Here is a 25,631-nt window from a genome sequence, read left to right on the forward strand (position 1 = left end):
GGAATGAACTAGCAGATGAAGTAATGTATGTGGGCACAGTTACAATGTTTAAAAGATGCCAGCTCTTGATGCCAGTCATTGTTTTTCTCCATTCTGTGCTACTGAATGCCCAAATTTCTGTGACATGCATTTCTGGAGGACTAACATGGCAAGGGAGTACATGTTAAATAGGAGGACCCTGGCAAGCACAGAAGATTAGACGGATCCTGGTTTGTGTGTCCAGCCATGCCATGAAGGCAGTAGGATAGGCAGGTAAGGGAATTAAGAAGGGTCAAAGCCACTGAATACATGAGCAGGGAGGTGTCATGTTGGAGGTTTATAGGATTTTGGTGAGACCACAACTGGAATACTGTGTGCAGTTCTGGTCACCGCATTATAGGAAGGATGTGATTGTACTGGGGGGGGGGGGCAAAGGAGATCCACCAGGATGTTGCATTAGATTGAGCATTGCCTAAACCTGCAGGAGTGTTCTGCTGTGTGTGTGTGTGTGGCTATGGTAACCCACCTAGCCTGCACATCCTTGGACATTATGGCCAATTCAGCATGGCCAATCCACCTAACTTGAACATCTTTGAAATCAGAGCACCCGAAGGGTACCCAAGCAGACACATGCAAAACTCCACACAGCCACCCAAGGCTGGAATCAAACTCTGGTTCCTGGCACTGTGCTCCAGCAATGCTAACCTCTGAGTCACTCTCGACTGGGGAATTTTTTTTTGGATTCAGATCAACTTGCTGTACTCAGATTCACATCTTTATTATGAACGGCGAAATCACCATAATTCCAATTTCGCATCAAAGAGAGAGAGAGAAAGAGATGAGGGGTGGTGAAGTTTGATTTAACTTGATTTACTATTGTCACTTTTTTTCAAATAAATTGATGGGATGGGGGCACCGTTGGCCGGGCCCGTGTTTATTGGCCATCCCTAATAGCCCAGAGGGCAGTTAAGAGTCACAGTACAAACAGGTAACCACTTCCCGTCTCCTGGTTCTCTCTTCATCCAAGGGTTACCCCTCCCACATTGTTGTGGGCTCGATGGCAGGTTCCTTCCTGAAAGAGCATCTCAGCCCAGGCTGGGGCGTGGTTTATTGGGCTTGGCTGGCTCTGTGTCTCTCTGGTAGTAGGTTCTCCGATCCAGACTGCACACCATCGCGATCCTCTCGTTTCCTTCACCCGGGCAACACCGATCCAGGAACGGCCGGAGAGAAGCAGAGACCGGGGAAGGAAACGCCTGTAGCCAGGCAGGCAGACAGCAGCGAGAGGAGCCCGGACTCCGAGAGAGAAACAACGGAACATTGGCTGGGTTTCATCCAGAGGAGGGCGGGAGGAGTTACTGAGAGAGACAGAGAGAGGGAGAGGAGTTACCGAGAGAGAGAGAGAGAGAGAGAGAGAGTTACCGAGAGAGGGAGGAGAGGAGTTACTGAGGGACAGAGAAAGAGAGAGAGGAGTTACAGAGGGACAGAGAGAGGAGGAACGAGAGAGAGCAGTTACTGAGGGAGAGAGATGAGTTAGTGGAGGAGAGGGATTATAAAGGGAGAGGGGTTAAAGAGGGAGAGGGGTTACAAAGGGATAACGGAGAGAGGGAGAGGAATTCCAGAGGGAGAGCAGTTCCGGGGGGAAGAGGGAGTAAAAGTCGGAGTCATTCGTTGAATCTTGGGGAAAAGGGAAGACAAGAGTCTAACAACGAGGGGACTGGCTGGTGCGACCTCTCCAGCAAATTGCAGTCACTCCTTCCCCAAGGGCCTGGTGGAGGCAGTGCTGCCCAGCACAGAGAGCATCCATTCTGCATTTGCCTATCGCCTATAGGCTGGGGACACTGCCCTCTGGAAAGTGCCATGCCCAAGCTGAGCCAGCGTTGTACCCGTTGGTCGTGCCTCAGATCAGCTCTGTGTGTACTCAGTGTGGTCTTGTTGTGCCAATGGCTGCTGGTCCAGAGAGGAGGGGGCCGGCTGACCCTCAGGCTGGTGAAACCAGGCGCCAGTCCAATGCAGGAACACCTCCTGCTGGTCGAAGAGAACTCCACCTGCTGGCAGATCATCCAGGGGGACAGGCAGGAGGTGGAAAGGGCCCTCCTCAACTCCATTACTGTCTCCCTCAAGGACCAGGCCGTCACTGAGGGAGATTATCTGAACATGACCCGAAATTGCAGATCGTTTGTGAGGGCCCGCAAGTATATCACTGTCCCCCTGAGCCCTGAGGAGGAACACTTCCCCTTGGCTTACTCCATGGTCATCCACCAGAGCATTGAGATGTTCGAGAGGCTTCTACGGAGCATTTACGCCCCACAGAATGTCTACTGTATCCACGTGGACCGCAAATCCCCGAGTCAATTTCATGCGGCCGTTCAGGCCATCGCTTCGTGTTTCCACAATGTCTTTGTCGCAGCCAAGCTGGAGTGGGTCACCTATGCTGGATGGAGCAGAGTTCAGGCAGATCTCAACTGCATGAAGGAGCTGCTGGAGAGCCCTGTCCCCTGGACGTACTTCATCAATGTGTGTGGCCAAGACTTCCCCCTGAAGACCAACCGGGAGATAGTCCGCAGCCTCAGAGCTCTGAACGGCTCCAACGTGATTGAGTCAGATCCTGCACCAGGGTTCAAAAAGGTAACCGCCTTCCTATCTGCTCGGCCTCTCTTCATCCAAGTGTTTTCCATCCTCCCTCCCTCTCTCTCTCCCCTCCAGTCCTTTACCTCTCGACTGTACAAAGAGATACAGAGTTGTTAAAACTGTTCAATTGCATGGAGGGAGGTTCACAATGTACAAAGGAATATAGAGGAGTTGGAGAGTTGAGCTGCAAACAGAGGAGAAGGGCAATTGACGTTTCAAGTCGGAAACTTTCATCAGAACCCGGGGAGAGAAAGGGGCTGCAGAAGAAATGGGGGTGTGGGGCTGGGGAAAGGTGGATGGGATGGCGATTGGTGGATGTAGGGAGGAGGTGGCTGTGATTGGACAGTGGGTGGGGTGGAGCAGATGGGTGGAAAGGAAGATGGTCAGGTGAAAGGGATGGGGTAGAGAGAGAGGGCTGGGCCAGGGATAAGGAGGGATATAGACAGATTACGCGAGTATACAGGAATGTAGGTAGGTTAAGAGTGTAGGAAAAAGTGAGGACTACAGATGCTGGAGATCAGAGACAAGAGTGTGGCACTGGAAAAGCACAACGGGTCAGGCAGTATCTGAAGAGCAGAAGAATCAATGTTTTGGACATAAGCCCTTCGTCAGGAATGAGGCTTGTGGACCAGGGGGCTTAGAGGTAAGTGGGATGGGTGTGGGGCTGGGGGTGGAAGGTAGCTGGGAATGAGATAGATAGATGAAGGTATGCTGGGGGGTGGGGGAGGGGGGGGGGTGTGTGTGGAAGGTAGAGTGGACAGGTGGGAAGCAAGATGGACCAGTCAGGAGGGTGGTGCTGAGTTGGAGGCTTGGGACTGCGATAAATTGGGGTGGGGAAACGAGGAAACTAGTGAAATCGACATTGATCCACCTGGTTGCAGGGTTCCAAGGTGGAATATCCAGGCATTAGCTGGTAAGGGTTTGGTGATGGAGGCGGCCCAGAACCTGCATGCCCTTGGTGGGAGGGGGAGTTAAAGTGTTCAGCCATGGGGCGGTGGGGTTGGTGGGTGTGAGTGTCCCAGAGATGTTCGCTGAAACAATCCACAAGTCAGAGTTCTGTCTCCCCGCTGTAGAGGAGACCACATTGGGTGCAATGGATGCTGTAGATGACATTGGTGGAGGTACAAGTATATTTCTGTCAGATGTGGAAGGATCCTTTGGAGCCTTGGTCGGAGGGGAGAGGGGAGGTGTGGGTGCAGGTTTTGCACTTCTTTCAGTGGCCAGGCAAGGTGCCAGGAGGGGAGGGTGGTAGGGGGTGTGAATCTGACAAGGAAATTGCAAAGGGAATGGTCTCTGAAATGCAGGTGGAGTGCAGAGGGAAATATGTCCCTAATGGTGCGGTCTGTTTGTAAGTGGCAGAAGTGGTGGAGGATAATGCAATGTATCCGGCTGTTGGTGGGGCAGAAGGTGAAGACCAAGGGGTTCTGTCCCTGTCACGTTGGGAGGAGTGTGGTTCAAGGGTGAAGGTACAGGAAATGGAGCAGATGCACTCGGGGGCATTGTCAACCATGTGGGAGAGGAAATTGTAGTTTTTGAGGTAGGACGCCATCTGGGATGTTCTGTGGTGGAATTGGTCCTCCTGGGAACAGAGGCAGAGAAATTGGGAAATAAGGGATAGTGTTTTTATAGGGGCAGGGTGTGAGAAGGTGTATTTCAGGTAGCTGTGGGAGTTGGTGGGTTTGTAGTAGATGTCCACGGTTAGTCGGTTGCCAGAGATGGAGGGGTCCAGAAAGGGGAAGCAGGTGTCAGAGATTGTCCGGGTGAATTTGAGATCAGGTTGGAAGGTGTTGGTAGAATTAATGAACTTTTCAACTACCTCATGCAAATACGAGGTAGTGCTAATCCAGACATCAATGTAGTGGAGGAAAACGTGGGGAATGGTACCGCTGGATGAAGAGGCAGGCATAGTTGGGGCCCATGTGGGTGCTCATGGCTACCCCTTAAGAGATAAGATTGAACAGAAGAATGTAAGTTCGGTTCAGAGCATGTAAAGGATTGTTCTTAGGTTGATATTGAAATAGTCTCACAAACTTGATTGAGTTTTTTGAAGTAACAAAGAGGATTGATCAGGGCAGAGCAGTAGATGTCATCTGCATGGACTTCAGTAAGGTATTCAACAAGGTTCCCCATGAGAGACTGATTAGCAAGATTAGATCTCATGGAATACAGGGAGAACTAGCCATTTGGATACAGAACTGGCTCAAAAGATAGATAGGTGGTGGTTGAGGGTTGTTTTTCAGACTGGAGGCCTGTGACCAGTGAAGTGCCACAAGGATCGGTGCTGGGCCCTCTACTTTTTGTCATTTACATAAATGATTCAGATGTGAGCATAAGAGATACAGTTAGTAAGTTTGCAGATGACACCAAAATTGAAGGTGTAGTGGACAGCGAAGAGGGTTAGCTCACATTACAATAGGATCTGGACTAGATGGGCCAATGGGCTGAGACATGGCAGATGGAGTTTAATTCAGATAAATGTGAGGTGCTGCATTTTGGGAAAGCAAAGCTTAGCAGGACTTATACACTTAATGGTAAGGTCCTTGGGAGTGTCGCTGAACAAAGAGACCTTGGAGTGCAAGTTCGTAGCTCCTTGAAGCGGAGTCGCAGGTAGATAGGATAGTGAAGGCAGCGTTTGGTATATGCTCCTTTATTGATCAGAGTATGGAGTACAGAAGTTACGAGGTCATGTTGCGGCTGTACAAGACATTGGATAGGCCCTGTTGTAATATTGCATGCAATTCTGGGTCTCCTTCCTATTGGAAAGATGTTGTGAAACTTGAAAGGATTCCAAAATGATTTACAAGGATGTTGCCAGGGTTGGAGGATTTGAGCTATAGGGAGAGGCTGACCAGGCTGAAGCTGTTTTCCCTGGAGCGTCAGAGGCTGAGGGGTGACCTTATAGAGGTTTACAAAATTATGAGGGGCATGGATAGGATAAATAGACAAAGTCTTTTCCCTGGGGTCGGAGTCCAGAACTAGAGGGCATAGGTTTAGGGTGAGAGGGGAAAGATATAAAAGAGACCTGAGCGGCAACATTTTCATGGAGAGTGTGGTACGCATATGGAATGAGCTGCCAGAAGATGTGGTGGAGGCTGGTACAACTGCAACAGTTAAGAGGCATTTGGATGGGTATATGAATAGGAAGGGTTTGGAGGGATATGGGCCGGGTGCTGGCAGGTGGAACTAGATTGGGTCGGGATATCTGGTCGGCGTGGACAGATTGGACCGAAGGATCGGTTTCCGTGCTGTACATCTCTAGGACTAAGTGGGTACTGCAGATGCTGAAGATTATTGTCAAGATTAGAGCAGTGTTGTAAAAGCACAGCAGGTCAGGCAGCATCCGAGGAGCAGGAAACCCCTACATCAGGAATAACTTCACAGAGGCCATTATCCAGTCACCAACTCACCCTTTTGTTTACACATGGAGCCCTTGACACGGATCCACCTTCCTCAGAGCCAGCTCAGAGTGAACAGAGCATCTGATCATCCTGTTTATTTTTTCAGAAGCAGCCTCAGAAGTAGCAGTCGAAGTCGTCCCCAGGTGTAGGTAGGCCCAGGCAGCAGCAGCAGCAGCAGCGGTGCAGGTGAGGTCCAGGCTTCAGTAGCAGGAGCAGGCCCAGACCTAGACTGTAGCAGCAGTGGTGGTAGTAGCTGAGCACAGCTTCAAATTAACAGAAATAAGAAGAAACCACAACAAACTATGAAAAAAAAATAAACTCCTCCTCAGGAGGAGAACACCAACAGCAGCACATAAGACACACTGAGGCTATTTCAAAGTCAGTCTCCTCTCCTCAAGAGGATTGAAGAGTCCTTCATATGCTGATCCAGCTCTCTGAGCAGATCCCTTGACATGCCTGTTTATTTTTCTTCCACTACCACCCAACAGCAGTCGTGCTTATTTTTCTCCTTGTACCCATGTCATGTGTGTAGGTGTCAGATGCAGTGAAAAACAACAAGTGTGTAAATCTTAATTTATGTGGGAAATAGAACCCACTCACTTCATAATTTCAGTCCAAGACAAGATCTGCAGCAGCAGTATCATCTGATATCCTCTTGCAAGAGTGGTGTCTACAAGATAGGCACACAGTACAAAACCTTGATACAATTCATTTCTCTTTCCCTCCTCCCACTACTTTAAACCCAGCACCCATTCCTCTTGTTTATCTCTTGCCTTATCTGGCCTTGTGCGTAACAGAACAGGTTTTGCTTTACCATTTCACTACGTCCCTCTGTGGTCTATTGTTAGCGTATATCCTCCTTCACTACCATCTGCTTCCTTGCTTTCTAAAGCAACATTTCCTCTCATTCTTTGTCCACACTGAGCCTTATGACCTCTTGATTGTGGTTTTTGTTTTTGCAGAAGCTGGAAACAGATGCTAAGTGTTTGTACAAAGCATATCTAGCTTAACCTACACTCCCCTTCCTCTTTCATGATTTAGCTTTGTGATTTCGCAGACAACATTTATAATTGCTCCTCACAATTTATATTCCATCACCAGGAAGAAAGGAAACAGACAGTCCTGTTTATTTATATTTTATTAAACAATTCACAGTTTATACAAACAATTACATTTACAGCGATATACAGAGAAACAGCAATTTTCTCTGTATATGAGGGGAATGACAAAAGCCAAGCCCCAAACCCTGACCTTCAACCGGTTTTCAGGGAAATGAGGACAAACCTCAAATCCCAGTTTCAATCATTACAAACAGTAACAATGACATTCATACATATAAGACAGTCCAATTGTGTAAGAAACAGAGCAGACAATACAGACCCCCAAAAAAAAAACCAGCAAGCCTTCCCCCCCCCAAATCCCTCCCACCTTCTGGAAGCTCTAAGGCAGCCCGCCCCTACGCACCTTCCGGGTCTCGGTCCACCCTGACACACGTTTCGACCACTTGTAGAACAGTCCATCCAGATTACCCCTTCTCAGGATGACAGCGCTCAGAATGGCCTACCCACCTACTGGCTCTAGGGGCAACAGGCATCAGGGTGGCCTACCCACCCTCTGGTTCTCAGGGGTGACAGCTTTCAGGACCACCCATGAATGTCCCAGCTCACAGTAAGGCCTGCAGACCCAGGGACACACAAGACAGTGCAGGTGATAAGCCCAACAAAGAAACACGATAGAGTTAATTGTGAAAAAACAGAGTCCTTTCTGGAACAGAGTCCAAATATTGAGTCTTCAAAAAAAGTTCTCAAGAACAGAGTCCATTCCAGTTTACGACATGTGTTATCAGAAATAGAGACCACTGCTAAAAACAGGGTCTACAACCAAGGGCAGAGTCCACTCCCAAAGGCAGCAAATGCACACCCCAGAGCACATAGGTGTTCAGTCTCCATGGAGTCCTGGCACATCCTTGGAGAGCCAGGCCCACTCACAGGAACACAGTACATTGTAAAGGTAGTTAACTCACAGGCGTTTTGGTCCACTCCTGAAGGAAAGGTCTTCTCCCAAACTCCAGGATACAGCAAGTGCTCATCTCCCAGCACACACACAGGTGTTCAACCTTCAGAGGCCCAGTCTCAGGGCTAGGCCTCCCCACAGGAACAGCTCCTCTGATAAAATGTATGTCTTCCACAAGGGCTCAGTCCAAACAGTGAGGACACATACAAAAAACAAAGAAAACTAGAGTCCAAGGGCTAAGCCCAACCACAAAATTAACATTGTCCTTTTCTCAAAAGTGAAGAAAAGAGTAACACACAGACTGTAACCAGCCAGTGAAACAACAATCCCCTAATGAGAACTGAGTTACACCTGAGACACATTATGTGCATCAGGAGTTTAACAATCAGTCCTCACTAAAGGAAGACCAGTTAACAAGCTGGCTAAATAATTCAGCTAGTTCAGGAATCAGGTATCCCCCACACAAAAAACAAGCAGAAACCAACAGTAACACACTGTGACCCAGCCAGCACAGAGTCAGTCCCCTAAATCGAGAAGACCTCTGAATCTCCTGTTTCTAAATTTTATGAAACAGTTTATAAAAACAGTTAACATTTACAACTGTACACAAGAGGCAGCAATTTTACAAGGGAGAGGAGCATTCCCCTGTTTTATTTTATTTTATTAAACAATTACAAAAAAGAGGTTACAGCACAACAGTTAACATTTACAGCTGTATACAACAGCAATTTTACAAGGGAGAGGAGCAGCAAATCTCGGCCCCAAACCCTACCGTTCAACCAGTTCACAGGGAATTGAGGACAAACCACAAATCCCAGTTTCAAATATGAAAAGACAGCAACAATGACATTTATGCATAAGACAATCCTGTTACATTAAAAAGTGCAGATAATACAGACCCAGCAAGCCCCCGGCCCTCTCACCTTCCAACCATTCTAAGGCAGCCCACCCCTACGCGCCTTCCGGCTCTCAGTCCGCCCTGACACACCTTTCGACCACCTCTAGGACTGCCCGCCCCAGTACCCACCTGGGGTGACAACGCGGAGGACGGCTGCCAACCTTCTAGCTCTCGGTCTGCCCCTACGTACCATTGGGCTCTCACCCACCCCGATGCACCATCTGGCCAGTGGCTATCCTGGCACACTTTTCGGCCACCTCTAGGACAGTCTGTCCCCTTCCCTGGGTCGACAGTGTGCAGGGCAGCCCACAAGTCTTCTGGATCTCAGCCCGTCCCTACGCGCTTTCTGGCTCTCGGCTGCTCTGACACAGCTTTCGACCACCTCGAGGACAGCCCGTCCCGATTACCCCTTTTCAGGATGACAGTGCTCAGAATGGTCTACCCACCATCTAGCTCTCGGGAGACTGTCATAGGGTGGCCTACCCACTCGCCGGCTCTCGGGGTGACAGCTTTCAGGACGACCCATGAGCCTCCCAGCTCACGGTAAGACCTGCCAGACCCAGGGACATGCAAGACAGTGCAGGTGATAAACCCAACAAACCACATGACAGTTAATTACCAACAAACAGAGTCCTTTCTAGTCCAGAGTCCATTAGCACAGACATTTTTCTTCAAAATGTAGTGTCCATTTCCAGGCCTGAGGGGTGGACAGAGTGCCATACAAAGCCTTGATGAGACCGCATCAGAATCAGTCTGTACATTTTTCTCTCATTTAAAACATAAAATAATTACATTGACAGCAAGTTTCACCTGCCTTTTTCCTGGGAATGAAGGGTTTATCTTATGAAGGAAGGTTGAACAAATTGGCTTTTATACATTTATGTTTGGAAATCTGAGAGATCTTTTTGAAATGTATAAATTTCTCTGAGGGGACATGATAAGGTGGTTGATGGGACATTGCTTTCTCTTGTAGGTTTGACAAGATGTTCTGTAGAATAAGATATCGTCAGAGTCCTACAGCACCGAAACATACCCTTTTGTCCAACTCATCCATGCCAAGCAGGTATCCTAATTGGAACTAGTCCCATTATCCTGTGTTTGGTCCATATCCCCCTAAACTTGTCCTATTTATGTCGTCTGTTAAATCTTGTGATTGTACCCACGACAACAATTCTTTTTGGCAACTTGCTCCGTATTTGCACCACCCTCAGGTCTCACCTTAAACCTATGCCCTCTGGGTTTGGACTCCCCTATCCCAGGGCTATTCACTTTTATTGATTTCCCCCACAATTTTATAAACCGCGATATGGTCACCCTTCACCCTCCAATATTCCAGTGAGAAAAGTCCTAGCCTATCTAGCCTCTCCTTATAACTAAAACCCTGCAGTCCTGGCAACATCTTTGTAAATCTATTCTGCATCCTTTGCAGTTTAACAACACCCTTCCGACAGCAGGTCGATCACAAATTTACCCAATACTCCAAAAGTGACCTCACCAATGCCTTGCAGAATTATTTTCCCCTGAGACGGCTGTTGCACTGTGTAAATCTCTTCTGTACGAAGTTGTGAAGGCTGAGTTGATGAAGTTATGAAAGGGTGAGCAAGGTGACCTTTTTTTAAAAAAAGATAAGGACCCCGGGGCAACCAACAGAAATGTGGAATTGAAATTGCAACCAGAAGAGCAGTGATCTTCTTGAATGGTGGAGCAGACTTGAAGGGACGAATGGCTGACTTTTGCTATGGTGGAGACAGGTTATACCTTAGTTCAAATAAAGAGTAGGGAGTTTTCTGACCACTCAGCTAAGGAAAGGGCTTTGGTGGTCCTCCTGATAACATGAACCTTGAAGTTAATCTCCCTCTGCACCAGTCACAGAATTAAAGAATTTTTGCAGAAGGATGCCATTCAGCCCATTGTGTCTGTAATTATTCCACATTTAGTACCAATCTCCTGCATTTCCTCACTCAACTCTGGCAACATCCTTGTAAATCTTTTCTGAACCTTTTCAAGTTTCACAACATCCTTCCTATAGCAGGGAGACCAGAATTGCATGCTGTATTCCAGAAGTTGCCAAACCAATGTCCTGTTCAGCCACAGCATGACCTCCCAACTCCTACACATAATGCACTGACCAATAATGGCAAGCATAGCAAACGACTTCTTCACTACCCTGTTTATCTGCGACTCCATTTTCAAGAAACTATGAATCAGCATTCCAAGATCTCTTGCTTCATCGTCACTCCCCAGACTTTACCATGAAGTGTATTATTCCTGCCCTGATTTGCCTTTCCAAAATGGAGCACCTCACATTTCTCGACATTAAACTCCATCTGGCAGTCCTCGGCCTATCAGCCCATCTGATCAAGATCCCGTTGTACTCTGAGATTGACTTGAAATATTACTCTGGATGTAGGTTTGCTCGTTGAGCTGGAAGGTTCATTTTCAGATGTTTGTCACCATACTAGGCAACATCTTCAGTGAACCTTCCAACTCAGCGAACAAATCTACATCGAGAACCTCAACCTGAGCTACAAACCTTCTCAAACCTTGCTGATATATTACTGTAATATATAATCGAGTTACAGTAAAAAATGTTGTCTTATGTGCTTTACAGTCAGATATTGATAGGTTAAGTTGGCAAAAATGTTGGCAAATGGAGTGCAATGTGGGAAAATGTGAAGTTGTTCATTTGGAAGGGAAATCAAAAGAATAGAATATTATTTAAATGGAGAAAGCTTCAGAAAGTTGCAATACAAAGGGACTTGGGGGAACTAGTGAATGAAACATGGAAAGTTCGCACACGGGGGTAGCAGGTAATTGGGAAGACTAATGGAATATTGGATGAAACATGGACTTGGACTTGAGGAATGTTGAATCAGCCACGATCCTAGTGAAGCTGGCTTGAGGGACCAAATGGCCGACTCCTGTCCCGACTTGTTAATGGTCTTACATTTACTGATGAAACTGTTCAAAGATGTTATCGCACAACTCTGGAGCAGAAGCGACTTGAACCTGGGTCTCCGAGGCTCACACCGCATGGATCCTAGTTTACTTTGTATCATGCACTTGACATTGATGCTGGTAGTTATGGCTGCAATTCGCACCAACCTGCCTTAGATCAAATTAATGAAGCGAAGGCAATGCAGGTTTTCAAAAGGTAAGTCTCCAACGTCGCATCATGCATTGATGAAGCAGCTGAGAATTCGAATGCAGAGAATGTTGTCTGAACTGGATTCAATGAAGTGTTTCACTAGATACTAGATAAAAACGGCTGGACAACAAAATTGACAACACAAGCCCTGATTCATGGATCTTGTTTTGGATGGGTGGTTGGGAGATGGGAATGATCCACACAGCTGGGACATATAAACATCAAGATCCGGAGCAGGAGAAGATGATTTGGCCCTCCATGAGGCCCACCATACTATATGATCATGGCTAATGCTCAATCTCAATGCCATACTACCACTTTCTCCCCATGCCTTTGATGCTTTTGAAACCTAAATATTTGTTAATCGCATTCTTGGATATATTCAATGACTCAAACTCCACAGCTTTCTGTGGTACAGAATTCCATAACTTCACTATCCTGTAAGTTAAGAAATGTTTCCGCATCTCAGCCCTAAATAGATGACTGCTTTTATTCAATATGTCAGTGATATCAATCTTGCAGTATGTGGCAAAATGCCCATATTCGGGACAATGATAAACCTGGAGGATTGGCAAATGGTGAGGATGATGTGAATTGTCCAGAGTCACCACAATGAACAGACAGCATCCAGTCAGAGGTGAATACAGAAGAGTGTAAGGTAATATGTTTTGGGAGAAGTTAATAGAAATGTAATGGCACAATCGTAAAGAGTGCGCAGGATTAGAGGGATCTGGCGAAAAACATTCATCAACATTAGAAGATGGGGGAGGCCATAAGAGGGTAGAAAAGCAGAAGGCTTCATAAATAGAGGCATTGATGCCAATAAATGGTTGAGTTATGCTGCATGTCGAATTGGTTTAGCCCCAGTTGGATTGTTGTGGTCATTTCCGGTGACTATAAAATGATGTGAGGGCTCTCAGGACAGGGAGGAGATTTCGCAGAATGGTGCCAGAGTTTAAGTTGGATGGCTCAGTTGGAAAGGTCAACGATGCTCCCACTGGAATAAAGGAGATTGGGGTGAGGTTTATTGAATGGGTGAGCACTCGGTAATTAAGACAAGGAAATATACTTCACTGTTCACCGATTGTACAAGTGCAATGGAATGCAGACGTAAGATTTTGGGTTAGAGGCATAGTAGGGAGATCTGAGGAATTGAAATGCAAATGAAGCCTAAACTACATTTGTATGAAATGATGGCAAGTTCCGATGTAAGTTGTATAAAAGAAAATCAGCTCCCATACATACAAGGAACAAGAGTAGGCCATTGGCCCTTTTGATCCTGTTCCACCATCCACATTCCTGCATACCATCGATAATCTATCCTCCCCTTGGTAACCAAGGATCCATATCTCCCATGCATGATGCCACAAGGACCGAGGATAAAAGATATCTTTTGATACAATGTAAATAAAGTGTCTTGTGTCTTGCGGAAGGGGTGGCACGGTGGCTCAGTGGTTAGCACTGTTGCCTCACAGCGTCAAAGACCTGGGTTCGATTCCAGCCTTGGGCGACTGTCTGTGTGGAGTTTGCACATTCTCCCCATGTCCGCGTGGGTTTCCTCCGGGTGCTCTGGTTTCCTGCCACAATCCATAAAGATGTGCAGGCCAGGTAGATTTGTCGTGCTAAATTGCCCATAGTGTTCGGGTGCATTCGTCAGGGGTAAATATCGGGTAGGGTAATGGGTGTGGATGGGTTGCTCTTCAGAGGATTGGTGTGGACTTGTTGGGCCAAATGGCCTGTTTCCATACTGTAGAGAATCTAATGTGTGGTGTCCTTCACTCTGAGGGAGGAGCTTTGGATTCATGTCCTACTCCAGGAGCTGATGGCCATAGGAAGGTGTCTTCATTGCTGTTGTGAGACACTCAAGAGCATGGGCCAAGTGCTGCAAAATGTGATGAGAACAGCTCAAAGCTTGTCTTTTTGACCAGTGCAGACACGATGGGCTGAAGGGCAACTTATTATTTTGATGCTCTAAACCTCAATAACCAGAGAGCATGGAGTCATAGCATCATGCAGTATGGAACAGACCCTTCAGTTCAGGTGAAGGGTGGAAGGTATAGGGGGGATATCAGGGGTAGGTTCTTTACCCAGAGAGTGGTGGGGGCATGGGATGCACTGCCTGTGGGAGTGGCAGAGTCAGAATCATTGGTGACCTTTAAGCGGCAATTGGATAGGTACATAGATAAGTGTTTAAGCTAGGACAAGTGTTCAGCACAATATCGTGGGCCGAAGGGCCTGTTATGTGCTGTATTGTTCTATGTTCTATGTTCAACCTGTCTGCGCTGACCAGTCATCCCAATCTGACCTAGTCCCATTTGCCAGCCTTTGGCACATATCTCTCTCACCTATTCCTATTCATGTCCACATCTAGATGCCTTTTAAATATTGTCATTGTACCAGCCGCCTCCACCACCTCTTGGTAGCTCATTCCAGGCACACGTCATCCACTGCGTGAAAGACCCTCAGGTCTTTCCCCTCTCACCTTAAACCTATGCTTCTAGTTTTGGACTCCCCCACCCTTGGGAAAAGACCTTTGGCTATACAGCCGATGTGGAAGGAATCAAAATGGGGCAAGAACAGAAAAGGAGGTCAGCTAAACAATTCTGAGCAGCAACAGAAAAGTGCAGCCAAGCACGTATGCAAGCTAGCTAGCTTACTGAAACTGGCCCCAGCTAAGTGAGAAGGTAGGAAGACCGAAACAACACTCAACAGGTATTGTAGAAGTTTAAGGTCAATGATCTAATGCTAAACGTCATGTACCTAGATCAGGATCTGATTGATCAGTTGTGTTGCTAAGGCTTGAAATCAAAATGTAATTCGTGAAAAGGGAATGCTGATTTGTGTGTAAAAGTGTGATTGCAACTGCCTGTTTCAGACTCTCCAGGCAAGGGTGGGCTTTGACCCAGCTGGTTGAGTCTTCTTGCATGTATGTGATAAAGGAATCTGTGTGAAGTGTACTATCATCCGGCTGATCATTTCAACATCTATCCATGCTCCTCCTGATTTTATGAACTTCTGTAAGGATACTCCTCAGCATCCAACACTCCAGGGAAAATAGCCCCAGCCTATTCAACCTCTTACTGTAGCTCAAACCCTCCAATCTCGGCAACATCCTGGTAAATCTCTTCTGCACCCTCTCAAGTTTAACAACATCCTTTCTTTCGAAGGGTGACCAGAATTGTATGCAGTATTTTAAAAGTGGCCTCACCAATGTCCTCTACAGACAATAGATCACACTTGGTAATGGCAAATGCATATCAGAGATAGTCAAAGATACTCCTACTTATAGACAATAGGTGCAGGAGTAGCACCACCATTCATTATGATCATGGCATCCACAATCAGTATCCTGTTCCTGCCTTATCCCCATAACCCTGATTCCACTATCTTTCAGAGCTCTATCCATCTCTGTTACAGCTGCAACATTACATCCCAACTCCTATACTCAGTGCATGGACCAATGAAAGTAAAGGTATCAAACACCTACTTCACCACCCTGTCTATCTGCAATGCAACTTTCAAAGAACTATATCCCTGCACACCATGTCCTTCTCTCGAAGGCAAAAGCTCTGTGTTCAAGTCCCACTCCAGGAGTTGATGACCACAGGAAAGTGTCTCCATTGCACTGGTGAGGCATGAAAGGCAATGTTCCAAGTGCTGGAAAATGAGACTGGAGTAGCAAGGAGCCTGTTTTGCCAGCACAGACACGATGGGCTGAAGGATCTATTTTTCTGGTGCTCTCAACCTTTATGATCAGAGGGCACAGCTTGAAGTGTATTTTTGGAGCCAGATCCACTGGGAGAGTTTGAGGATGAGTTTTATGTTTGCTCAGCGAATGAGCATTGGGAGATGGTTTGGGAGGCAGGGATTTGGGGAAGTAGGCAGGTGACTGGCATTAGGCAATAGGAGTGAGAAAAGCCTGAGGGGCTGAATGGCCTTGTTCTCCACTGTAAGGTGAGTAACTGAGAGAAGGAGTGTGCATGGATCTTGCTGGAGCTGGGGGCAAGGAGAGTGCAAAGGAGTTGGGGAGGGAAAAAGCCATAGGCAAAGTTGAAAAGCTATCATTTCTGCTTTCTCGTCTCTCTCACTCTCTCTTGTGCCTGCCTTTTAGAAACGTTGGCAATACCACCATGATACCCTCGACCAAGTCGTCCTGACGGCGCAACTGAAAGACCAGCCGAACATCAGCACCTCCATCTTCGTGGGCAGCGCCTACTTCATGGCCTCCAGAGAGTTTGTCAGCCATGTGTTTGATAGTGCCGAGATCCAGGCCTTCCTCAAGTGGTCGGAGGACACCTACAGCCCGGACGAGCATGTGTGGGCTACCCTGCACAGAATGCCCAATGTACCCGGCTCCATCCCGTACACCCAAGGAGCCACCAGGACACTTGGCCGGGCAGTAAAGTGGTCCTTTGAGGCTGGTGACGTTGCGAGGGGTGCCCTATACCCTCCCTGCACGGGAAGGTATCACCACTTGGTTTGTGTGTACGGGGCAGGAGATCTACAGTGGGTGGTCCGTCAGAGATGTTTCTTTGCAAATAAGTTTGACCCCAATATGGACAACACAGCAGTACAGTGCATGGAGGAATATCTCCGAAACAGGACACTTGGTAATATTAGGGCTGGGTTGGAGGTTGGGACAGAGTAAACCTCAGTAATGGTGGTAGGGGTGGTGGGTGAGACATCGGAAACACTGAGAGACTGGGCACTGTGAGATTGTATACTATAACACTGGGTGCTGTGGAGGCCAGGCACAGTGAGACTGCATGCTGTAACATGGCCATTGTAACACTAGACAGTGAGAGGCTGGGCACTGTAGTGTTGGGCACTGTCGAGATTGGATACCTTAATACTATCCACTGTAACACTGGGCACTGTGAGACTTAGCACTGTAACATTAGTTACTGTGAGAGTCAAAATGTATGGTGCTGGAAAAGCATGGCAGGGCAGGCAGCATCCGAGGAGCAGGAGAACCGATGTTTCAGGTATAAGCCATTCATCAGGAATGTGGGGGAATAAGGGGGTTGAGATAAATAGAGGGAGGGTGGGGCTTTTGGGGAAGGTAGCTGGGAAGGTGCTCGGTAAATCCATCGGTGTTGTGGGGGGGGTGGGGGGGGGGGGGTGATGGTGATTGGTCGGTGGGGAAGGTCGAACATATAGTTAGGAAGGAAGATAGACAGGTCAAGAGGAGAGAGCATATTTGGAGGATTGGATCTGGGATGAGGTGCGGGAAGAGGAGAGATTTGGAAACTAGTGACGTTAATGTTGATGCCATGTGGTTGAGGGTCCCAAGGCAGAAGATGAGGTGTTCTTCCTCCAATCGTCAGATAGCTTGGATTTGGTGGTGCAGGAAGTGTCATTGTGGAGTGGGAGGAGGAGTTGAAGTGGTTGGCTACAGGTCAATGGAGTTATTTGTGCCCAGTCTCACAGGGACACATCCACTAATAATACTCAACAGTGCACGAGTGGACACTGCATTACTGGAACACTGCACGAGTGGACACTGCATTACTGGAACACTGCACGAGTGGACACTGCATTACTGGAACACTGCACGAGTGGACACTGTACAGCTGGACACTGCAAGACCAGTGTTGTGACCATCACTTTTTTTTATTTTTCTCATTTTGGTTTGGAACTGTGAGTCCAAATTGAGAATTGAACTTTGAACAGTGGCTAGTTCTTCTTTTTAAAAAAAGTGGAGAGACAAAAGACTGATGTTTGCTGTTAGGATCTGGCCAGGAAAGATAATGCAGGTGAATTACTGCTCTCTGAACACAGCAGACGCTTCAGCACCGAGATGTAGTTCTGCTCAGGGACTGACAGCTGGATGGATAGTGAATGGGTCAGTCAGTAAGAGGAATGCTGCCGGGCAGGTAACCACAGAGAATGGTGAGAAAGAAAGCAAAAACCATGAGTGACCTCGCTCTGACTGGATTTTGGGCTTGGAGGACGTGCTTCTTTGGAAGTTGCTGGACTGGTCTGGTCTTCTTTTTGGTTTGACTTTGTCTAGTTATTTCCCCAGTTGTTAACTTGTTAAAAGGTCTGAGATGAGAATGAGAATGAGAATGTGAGTCTTCGGGAATGAGTATTAGTCTCCACAGGTCTTCAGAATTTGTTCGCATTGACTGGTGACTTTAAGTTCAAACATGGTATACAGTTCTTGTGCCTGTAATACAACCCAGCATCAAAGGATTTCATGATGGCCTCTATTTATCATTGAAACTAAAATTTTAAACAGGTTTATCTCTTAACTGTCTGCTGGTGTGCGAATTGGGGGCGGGGGGTTGCATGGGTTTATGATCATCTGTATTCTGCTAAAGTGACATAAACAGAAATTAACAATTTATTAACTTATAAACTTGATATCCAAGATCTGTTATTTGTAAATTCTGGTAAGGAACAAGTGAACGATTTTGAGGGTCATTGAATGGTTGAATGTCACTGTGTTGCAAATCCAGTGATTGGGAGGTTGGTTTTGGTTCAGCTTCATTTTCCTGTGTCACTCCGGACACCGCACCTCCGGGCACAATAACTCTGGACATAGTGTCATACAGGGAGTGACAATGTCCAGAGTTATTGTGCTCGGAGGTACGGTGTCCGGACTGACAGTGTCATACAGGGAGTGACAGTCAGTCTGGACACCGTACCTCCGGGCACAATAACTCGGGACATTGTCACTCCCTGTATGACACAGTCAGTCCAGACACTCCACTGTCACTCCGATTACAACACTAACTCTGGACACTATCACTAGTTACTGTGAGATCAGACTGTGACCCTGGACAGTGTAATGCTGGACATTGCGATGTCAGATGTTTTAACTATAGACACTAACACCGGAAATAGTGACACTGGATATCATTTGGATGCAGATAGAAATGAGATAAATGAGTCAAAAAGAAAACAAATGAGATAGAATCTACTTGTAGAAATGGGAACTAAATGGGACTGAGTGAGAATGATTATGGCTGTTTAATGAACAGAAATCAGAACACTGTAATAATGTCCACATCTAATTGAGGGTCTCGGGGTGGTTTGTATAAAGAATACCAGATATGCGGGAGTGACTTTCAGACTGGAATCTAATCAAGGGGTTCAGGGTGGTTTCTGTACAAATGACGGAAGCTGACCTATGTGCGTGAATGTCCTGTGTTAGTCTAACATTCAGGGATTGTTTAATGGAGCTTGCTTCATACTTCAAGGACTCAGACATCTCCATTTTATCCATCTCCCACCAAAATTGACAGGGCAATGACAGCAGAAGCTATACAAAGAGAGATGCTGCCACTGTGATGCCACATGTAATGCCATCTGTATACATCCAGGGTAGGAACAATCCTGGGATTGATAAGAGTAAATCTCCCTCCACTCCATCCTCATCAAACACTCCCAGGACAGAGACAGAATGGTGTTAGGTACAGAGGAAGAACACACCTCAACTATGTGCCCATCATTGTTCCTTTGGCCATGGGTTTGAAAAGACGTCTCCACACTGTCATAGGACTATAGATCTGTCTCTGAATTTTGTTTCATCATTTAGGCATATATTCAGCCCAGTGAGCCCTCACCGCTCTTTCTCCCTCATAAGCATAGACATTGTGTGTCTCTCCTCTGTCTCCCCATTTCTCTCCTGTCTCTCTCTCTCTCTCTCTCTCTCTCTCTCTCTCTTTGCCTCTCTCTCGTTGCCTCTCACTTCCCTGCCTCCCTCCCTCATCGCTGCTTTCTGTGGGTTTTCTGTGGGTTCGTGACACCATTGCGATGTTAAGAGAGACTGTACCATGAATGTCACAGTGTTTGGTGTGCCCTGGAGGGTGGAGGAGTAGCTGGTGGGCAGAAAACAAGGTCATTTCCAGCTTGGTGAACTCGTACCACCCCGACCTCAAATTTACCTGGACCGTGTCAGACTCCTCCCTCCCCTTCCTAGACCTCTCCATTTCTATCTCGGGCGACTGACTCAACACAGAAATTTACTACAAACTGACTGATCCCACAGCTACCTAGATTACACCTCCTCCCACCCTGCTCCCTGTAAAAACGCCATCCCATATTCCCAATTCCTTCGCCTCCGCCGCATCTGCTCCCAGGAGGACCAATTCCACTACCGAACAGCCCAAATGGCCTCCTTCTTCAAAGACCGCAATTTCCCCTCCGAAGTAGTCGACGATACTCTCCACCACATCTCCTCCACTTCCCGTACCTCCGCCCTTGAATCCTGCCCCTCCAATCGCCACCAGGACAGAACCCCACTGGACCTCACCTTCCACCCCACCAAACTCCGGATACATCGTATCATCCTTCGTCATTTCCGCCACCTCCAAACAGACCCCACCACCAGGGATATATTTCCCTCCCCACCCCTATCAGCGTTCCGGAGAGACCACTCCCTCCGCGACTCCCTTGTCAGGTCCATACCCCTCCACCAACCCAACCTCCACTCCCAGCACCTTCCCCTGCAACCACAAGAAGTGCAAAACTTGCACCCACATCTCCCCCCTCACCTCCCTCCAAGGCCCCAGTGGATCCTTCCATATCAGTTGCAAATTTACCTGCACCTCCACACACCATTTACTGTATCTGCTGCACCCGATGTGGTCTCCTCTACATTGAGGAGACAGGCCACCTACTTGCAGAACGTTTCAGGGAACACCTCTGGGACACCCACACCAACCAACCAACCACCCCGTGGCTGAACACTTGAACGCCCCCTCCCACTCCGCCAAGGACATGCAGGTCCTTGGCCTTCCTCCATCACCAGACCCTGGCCACACGACGCCTGGAGGAACAGCACCTCATCTTCCGCCCAGGAACCCTCCAACCACACGGGATGAATGTAGATTTCTCCAGCTTCCTCATTTCCCCTCCCCGCAACTTATCTCAGTCCCAACCCCCGGATTCAGCACCGCCGTCTTGACCTGCAATCTTCTTCCCGACCTCTCCGCCCCCACCCCCTCTCCGGCCTATCACCCTCACCTCCTTCCACCTATCGTATTCCCAGCGCCCCTCCCCCAAATTCCCCCCCACCTTTTATCTCAGCCCGCTTGGCACACTAGCCTCATTCCTGAAGAAGGGCTTATGCCCAAAACATCGATTCTTCTGCTCCTCAGATGCTGCCTGGCCTGCTGCGCTTTTCCAGCACCACACTTTTCAACTCCGGTCTCCAGCATCTGCAGTCCTCACTTTCTCCGAGCTAGTACCAAGTGGGGCTGCCTGTAAGGTCACTGCTAAAGACACAGGCACTTACAATTGATAGCAATGAGTAACTGAAGGGAACAAATGTAATGTTTCCAGGTTCACTGAAAAGACCTACGGTGGGTGGGAAAGAAAGCTGTGGGGATGACCAAAGATATAGGCGACTTCGCTGAGTGAGGAAGGAATTATCAGATGGAATATAATGTGCAGCAGATATTTCCAAACTAATTTAGTGACTGATTAAAATTCCCATTCCTTGCCCAGTCCATCCTTCTACACCCAAAGGTGATTTGTCCCTTTGGGACAGCATTGTAGGTCAAACTGCGGGATATGAAGATGGGAACTGTGAAGTGTTCCCAGTCTGAGCCACAACATGAGGAGCACAAGGATTGAGATGACTATTCTGTCATGGAAGTTGACTGAGTTTTTGAAACAAGGTCCCTGTGATTGACAACACTATAAACCTGGCAGCATCCAGAACCAGAGGAATCACAGGTGGAAGTGGGAAGGGACTGGGCAAGGGTAGAAAAAATCAAGTCAATGTTCTGGGGACATGAGTTTGAATCCTACTGCGGCAGATCGTGGGAATTGAATTCAATTTCAGGGGAAAAGGAAGGAGTCTTCCCCATTAAAACATTGTTGTGAAAACCCGTCTGATACACTAATGTGCTTTAGGTAAGGAAATTTGCCATTTGACCTGGTCTGGCTTACATGTGACTCCAGACCCACAGCAATGTGCTTGACCTTTAACTACCCCTCTAGGCAACTGGGGATGGACAATAATGCCAGCCCAATCAATGATGCTTCCATTTGTGAGCAAATTTAAATAAAGTTCTCCAGCTCTGGTACCCTCCTGGTAATCTTCCTGTGCCAACTCTCCAAGATTGATGAATTCTTTGGCAATGCAGTTCAGTTCAATTCCCAGTTCAACATTTAGCTCAATTAACAGGGTTTGTATACCTCTAATTTTTAATGTTTGCTTTAATGATTAATTGCATTAGGTACTCAACTTGCAAAGATCATAGAATCCCTACACTGCAGAAAGAGACCATTTGGCCCATTGAGTTTGCATCGACCCTCCACAACCCAGGCCCTGGTCATGACACGGGCTGCTTCAGGCACAGCCAACTCCATTTTCTCCTGTAGCGCCATGATCAGCTTGTCTTTCTCCCTGCCTCACAATTATTCATCCCTTTGTCTGCCAGACTGCTCTTCTCTCTCTTTCTGGGCTCCATCTATTGGAGGAGTGGGACACAAGTAAGTTGTTCTCTCTTACTGGTTCCCTTCATGTGAGTTTCAGGTCTAGTCTGGTTGACAATGTCCAGACAAAGTGACGAATTTGGTCCCTAGTGCTGCAACTGCGAATCTGATGCTCCCCAGTCAGAATCTGTTCTCCGTCCTTGCCATTTGAAGCATGTCTTTGAGGTGGTGTTTAAAGGGGAATCAACATTTAGGAGGGAAGTGATGTAATAATCAGTAAAAACAATCTTGACCATGTCTGTCTTGCTACTAGTTGTTAGGAAGAAGTACTTTACTGTGTTCATTTTGTGTGTTGCCAATTTCAATGTCGAAGCTGAAACCGAATAGCATTCCTGTTTTCGTTCCTCACTCATGTCTGAAACATATATAATGTATGGTTAAAGATGTATCAGTCAGAACTATTTAATGTCTTCTGAAAACACTTCTGGGCCAGACCAGGTAAGATTCCCAGACTCTCTTTGGTGAAGGACATGAGTGAAGCAGATGTGTATTTACAGCAATTGGTGTTTGGTTCTGCAATAAGACTATGAAACTAACTTTCAATTCCAGATGGATTAAATTATTTGAGATTAAATTCTGCCAATTGCTGGTATGTGTATCCTGGGTCACTGCATTACAAGTCCAGTGAAGATCCCCCAGTCCAACTACATCATAATTTACATTATTCCTCAAATATCAACACCTTAGTTTCCTACAGCACTGTCTGTGTATGCAGCAGCTCATTCAATTCTCTCTCCCCCACCATTTACGCCATTTGTTACTGTGTAGCTGCTACAGTTTAATTTCAAAATATGTGCATTTCAGTTGGAAATACAAATGATTCTGTAATTTTAACCTGATTAATTGATTGGTTATTAATCATTTATTTCATTCTTAGATTATGGAGTAATCAGTTCATTTCAGATGGAAAGAGGTAGCTCTGATCACTGAGATAATGCATAGGGCAGAGCGAGAGATAGGGAAGAGAGAGAGAAAGAGAAAGATGGAGACAGAGAGAAAGAGAAGGACAGTGAGAAGGAGATAGAAAGACGGAGGCAGACAAAAGGACACAGAGAGAGAGAAGAGGAAAAGTCAGACAGGGACAAACAGAAGTTAAGACATGGACAGACTGAAGTGGTGATACTCATATTCCAGTTAGTCCCAGCTCTCTTGATGGTTTCTCATATTCCTTCTCTCCCATGAGGTTTGCTTCAGCCTGGGAATGTATCAGTGTGTTGTATATTTGTGAGTAATCTCTGTGTCTGTGTCTCTGTCCAATGGAGTCTCTTTTGTTTTGGGGGTTAATTCCCTCTTTCTCTTTCTCTTGTGTTTAAAATGATCCCCTCTGCTGAACACCCCGTGCCATTGCACAAGCATCAACAGCATTTCCTTCAAGGTGCACTTTTTTGGAATTGAAGTAACAGGTTCTTATTCCATCAAAACGTCGGATCCACTGCATTATTCCCTTGATGTAAAACATGTTGTGCCAGCAGCTGCCCTGACATATACAATGTACTGGGGGAATGTTCAGCTCAGTGTTGTTATTACTGCAAACATTTATAAACTTTCCATTGTTAGCTGGCAACAACAAGTCCCTTCAATATTACCTTACTCCCACCCTGATATACTTTCCAACCATCAATAACCACAAAGCAATCTGGGGTTATTCAGCACCTAAATGTGATCTTCAATAAATCATCTCACTTTCTCACAGGTGTTGATATTTGAGGAATAATGTAAATTATGATGTAGTTGGACTGGGGGATCTTCACTGGACTTGTAATGCAGTGACCCAGGATACACATACCAGCAATTGGCAGAATTTAATCTCAACATGAAAAATGACAGATAAAAACTGAAAGAACGGCGGATGTTGTAAATCAAAACAAAAACAAAAGTTGCTGGAAAAGCTCAGCAGGTCTGGCAGCATTGGTGGAGAGAAATCAGAGGTAATATTTCAATTTAAGTGGCCCTACCTCAGAACTGTCATCCAAACAGGAGCTGAACATACTAAACTGCCCTATGTGAGGTAAGTTCCCTGAATAGCCATCCCCAACCAGCAAAGGGTCTAGTCATGAACAACTAGTCATAAAGTGAACACAGGTGAGCAGTCATTCCCACTCTCCTCCATTCCAATCATCCAGAATGCAAGGAAGATGCAATAAACATTCTAAGAAGCAGATTGGCTAAAATTGCCCAGCAAGATCTTGAACTGACTTGTACTACAGCAATTATAACGGTTGGAATTTATATATCTATATAATTCTGCCTCTGTGGTGTGAATCACCATCACTGCTTGGACAGACATCCCGTGTGACAATCGGTGCAATGATGTCCCATGAAGCAAAGAGCATCTTGTAAAACACGGTTGACAGATGATTCATATTCTTTTAGCAGTGTGCTGCTGATGGACTATGAATCAACTGGTGATCCATTTACAGTTTCCAACTCACGAGTCTCTCAATGTTGAATTTCAGTTCAACTGGAGGGCACAACAGAGAGAAAGCACTGCAGATGCTGGAGATTAAAATTAAAGAGTGTGGTGTTGGAAAAGCACAGCAGGTCAGGCAGCATCCGAGGAGCAGGAGAATAGACATTTTGAGCATAAGCTCTTCATCAGGAATACACAATAGCAGCACTGACTTTCACTCTGTCGGGCCAAATGTTCTTGATCCTGATTGGAGCCTTGGAGCAGCACAAAAATATCAAATATCCTAAATCACATGTCAGTCATCATAAACCAACTTGGCTTTCATCTGTGACAAATCCTTTTGGACCAACCAATTTCCACAGTGGTGAGGCCTCTGGACCAGGTCGAATAACAGATGCATCAAGGTGTAACATTATGGCCTCACAGTGAATTGGTCTAAAAATATATCCAGACATTTATCTCTAAAATGTCAGTACTAACAAAATAATAATAGCAATAATAAATACTTATGCAAATTAATAGCCTAAAATGAAATAACAATCCCAAGCAAATGTACATGGGAGTATCTTCACATAGACCATTATCATTTGTGGAACACCAGAGGATAACAGCAACAAAGGGCAAGATGGGAAACATCCTGTTTGACAAAGTTGTTTGATCCTCTCTGGGACAGCTGCTATCACAACACTCCAGATCTCAGTGTTT

The 25,631-nt window shown here is 46.5% G+C and overlaps 1 protein-coding gene across 1 annotated transcript; it reads left to right on the forward strand.

Moving 5' to 3' along the window:
* The first annotated feature begins 1,585 nt into the window (after positions 1-1,585).
* On the forward strand, positions 1,586-17,082 carry LOC140491270 (beta-1,3-galactosyl-O-glycosyl-glycoprotein beta-1,6-N-acetylglucosaminyltransferase 3-like). Its single transcript, XM_072589241.1, has 2 exons — positions 1,586-2,604; positions 16,176-17,082. Exons 1-2 carry the CDS (start codon positions 1,837-1,839, stop codon positions 16,710-16,712), a joined length of 1,305 nt encoding a protein of 434 aa, XP_072445342.1. The 5' UTR covers positions 1,586-1,836; the 3' UTR covers positions 16,713-17,082.
* Positions 17,083-25,631: the final 8,549 nt, after the last annotated feature.

This window comes from Chiloscyllium punctatum, chromosome 19 (assembly GCF_047496795.1).
Source record: "Chiloscyllium punctatum isolate Juve2018m chromosome 19, sChiPun1.3, whole genome shotgun sequence".
Taxonomy (NCBI): Eukaryota; Metazoa; Chordata; class Chondrichthyes; order Orectolobiformes; family Hemiscylliidae; genus Chiloscyllium; species Chiloscyllium punctatum.

Coding starts and splice junctions, on each gene's coding strand:
- LOC140491270 (XM_072589241.1), top strand. CDS start 1,837: ATGCCCAAGCTGAGCCAGCGTTGTACCCGTTGGTCGTGCCTCAGATCA. Junction 2,605..16,175: donor CTGCACCAGGGTTCAAAAAG/GTAACCGCCTTC, acceptor CCTGCCTTTTAG/AAACGTTGGCAATACCACCA.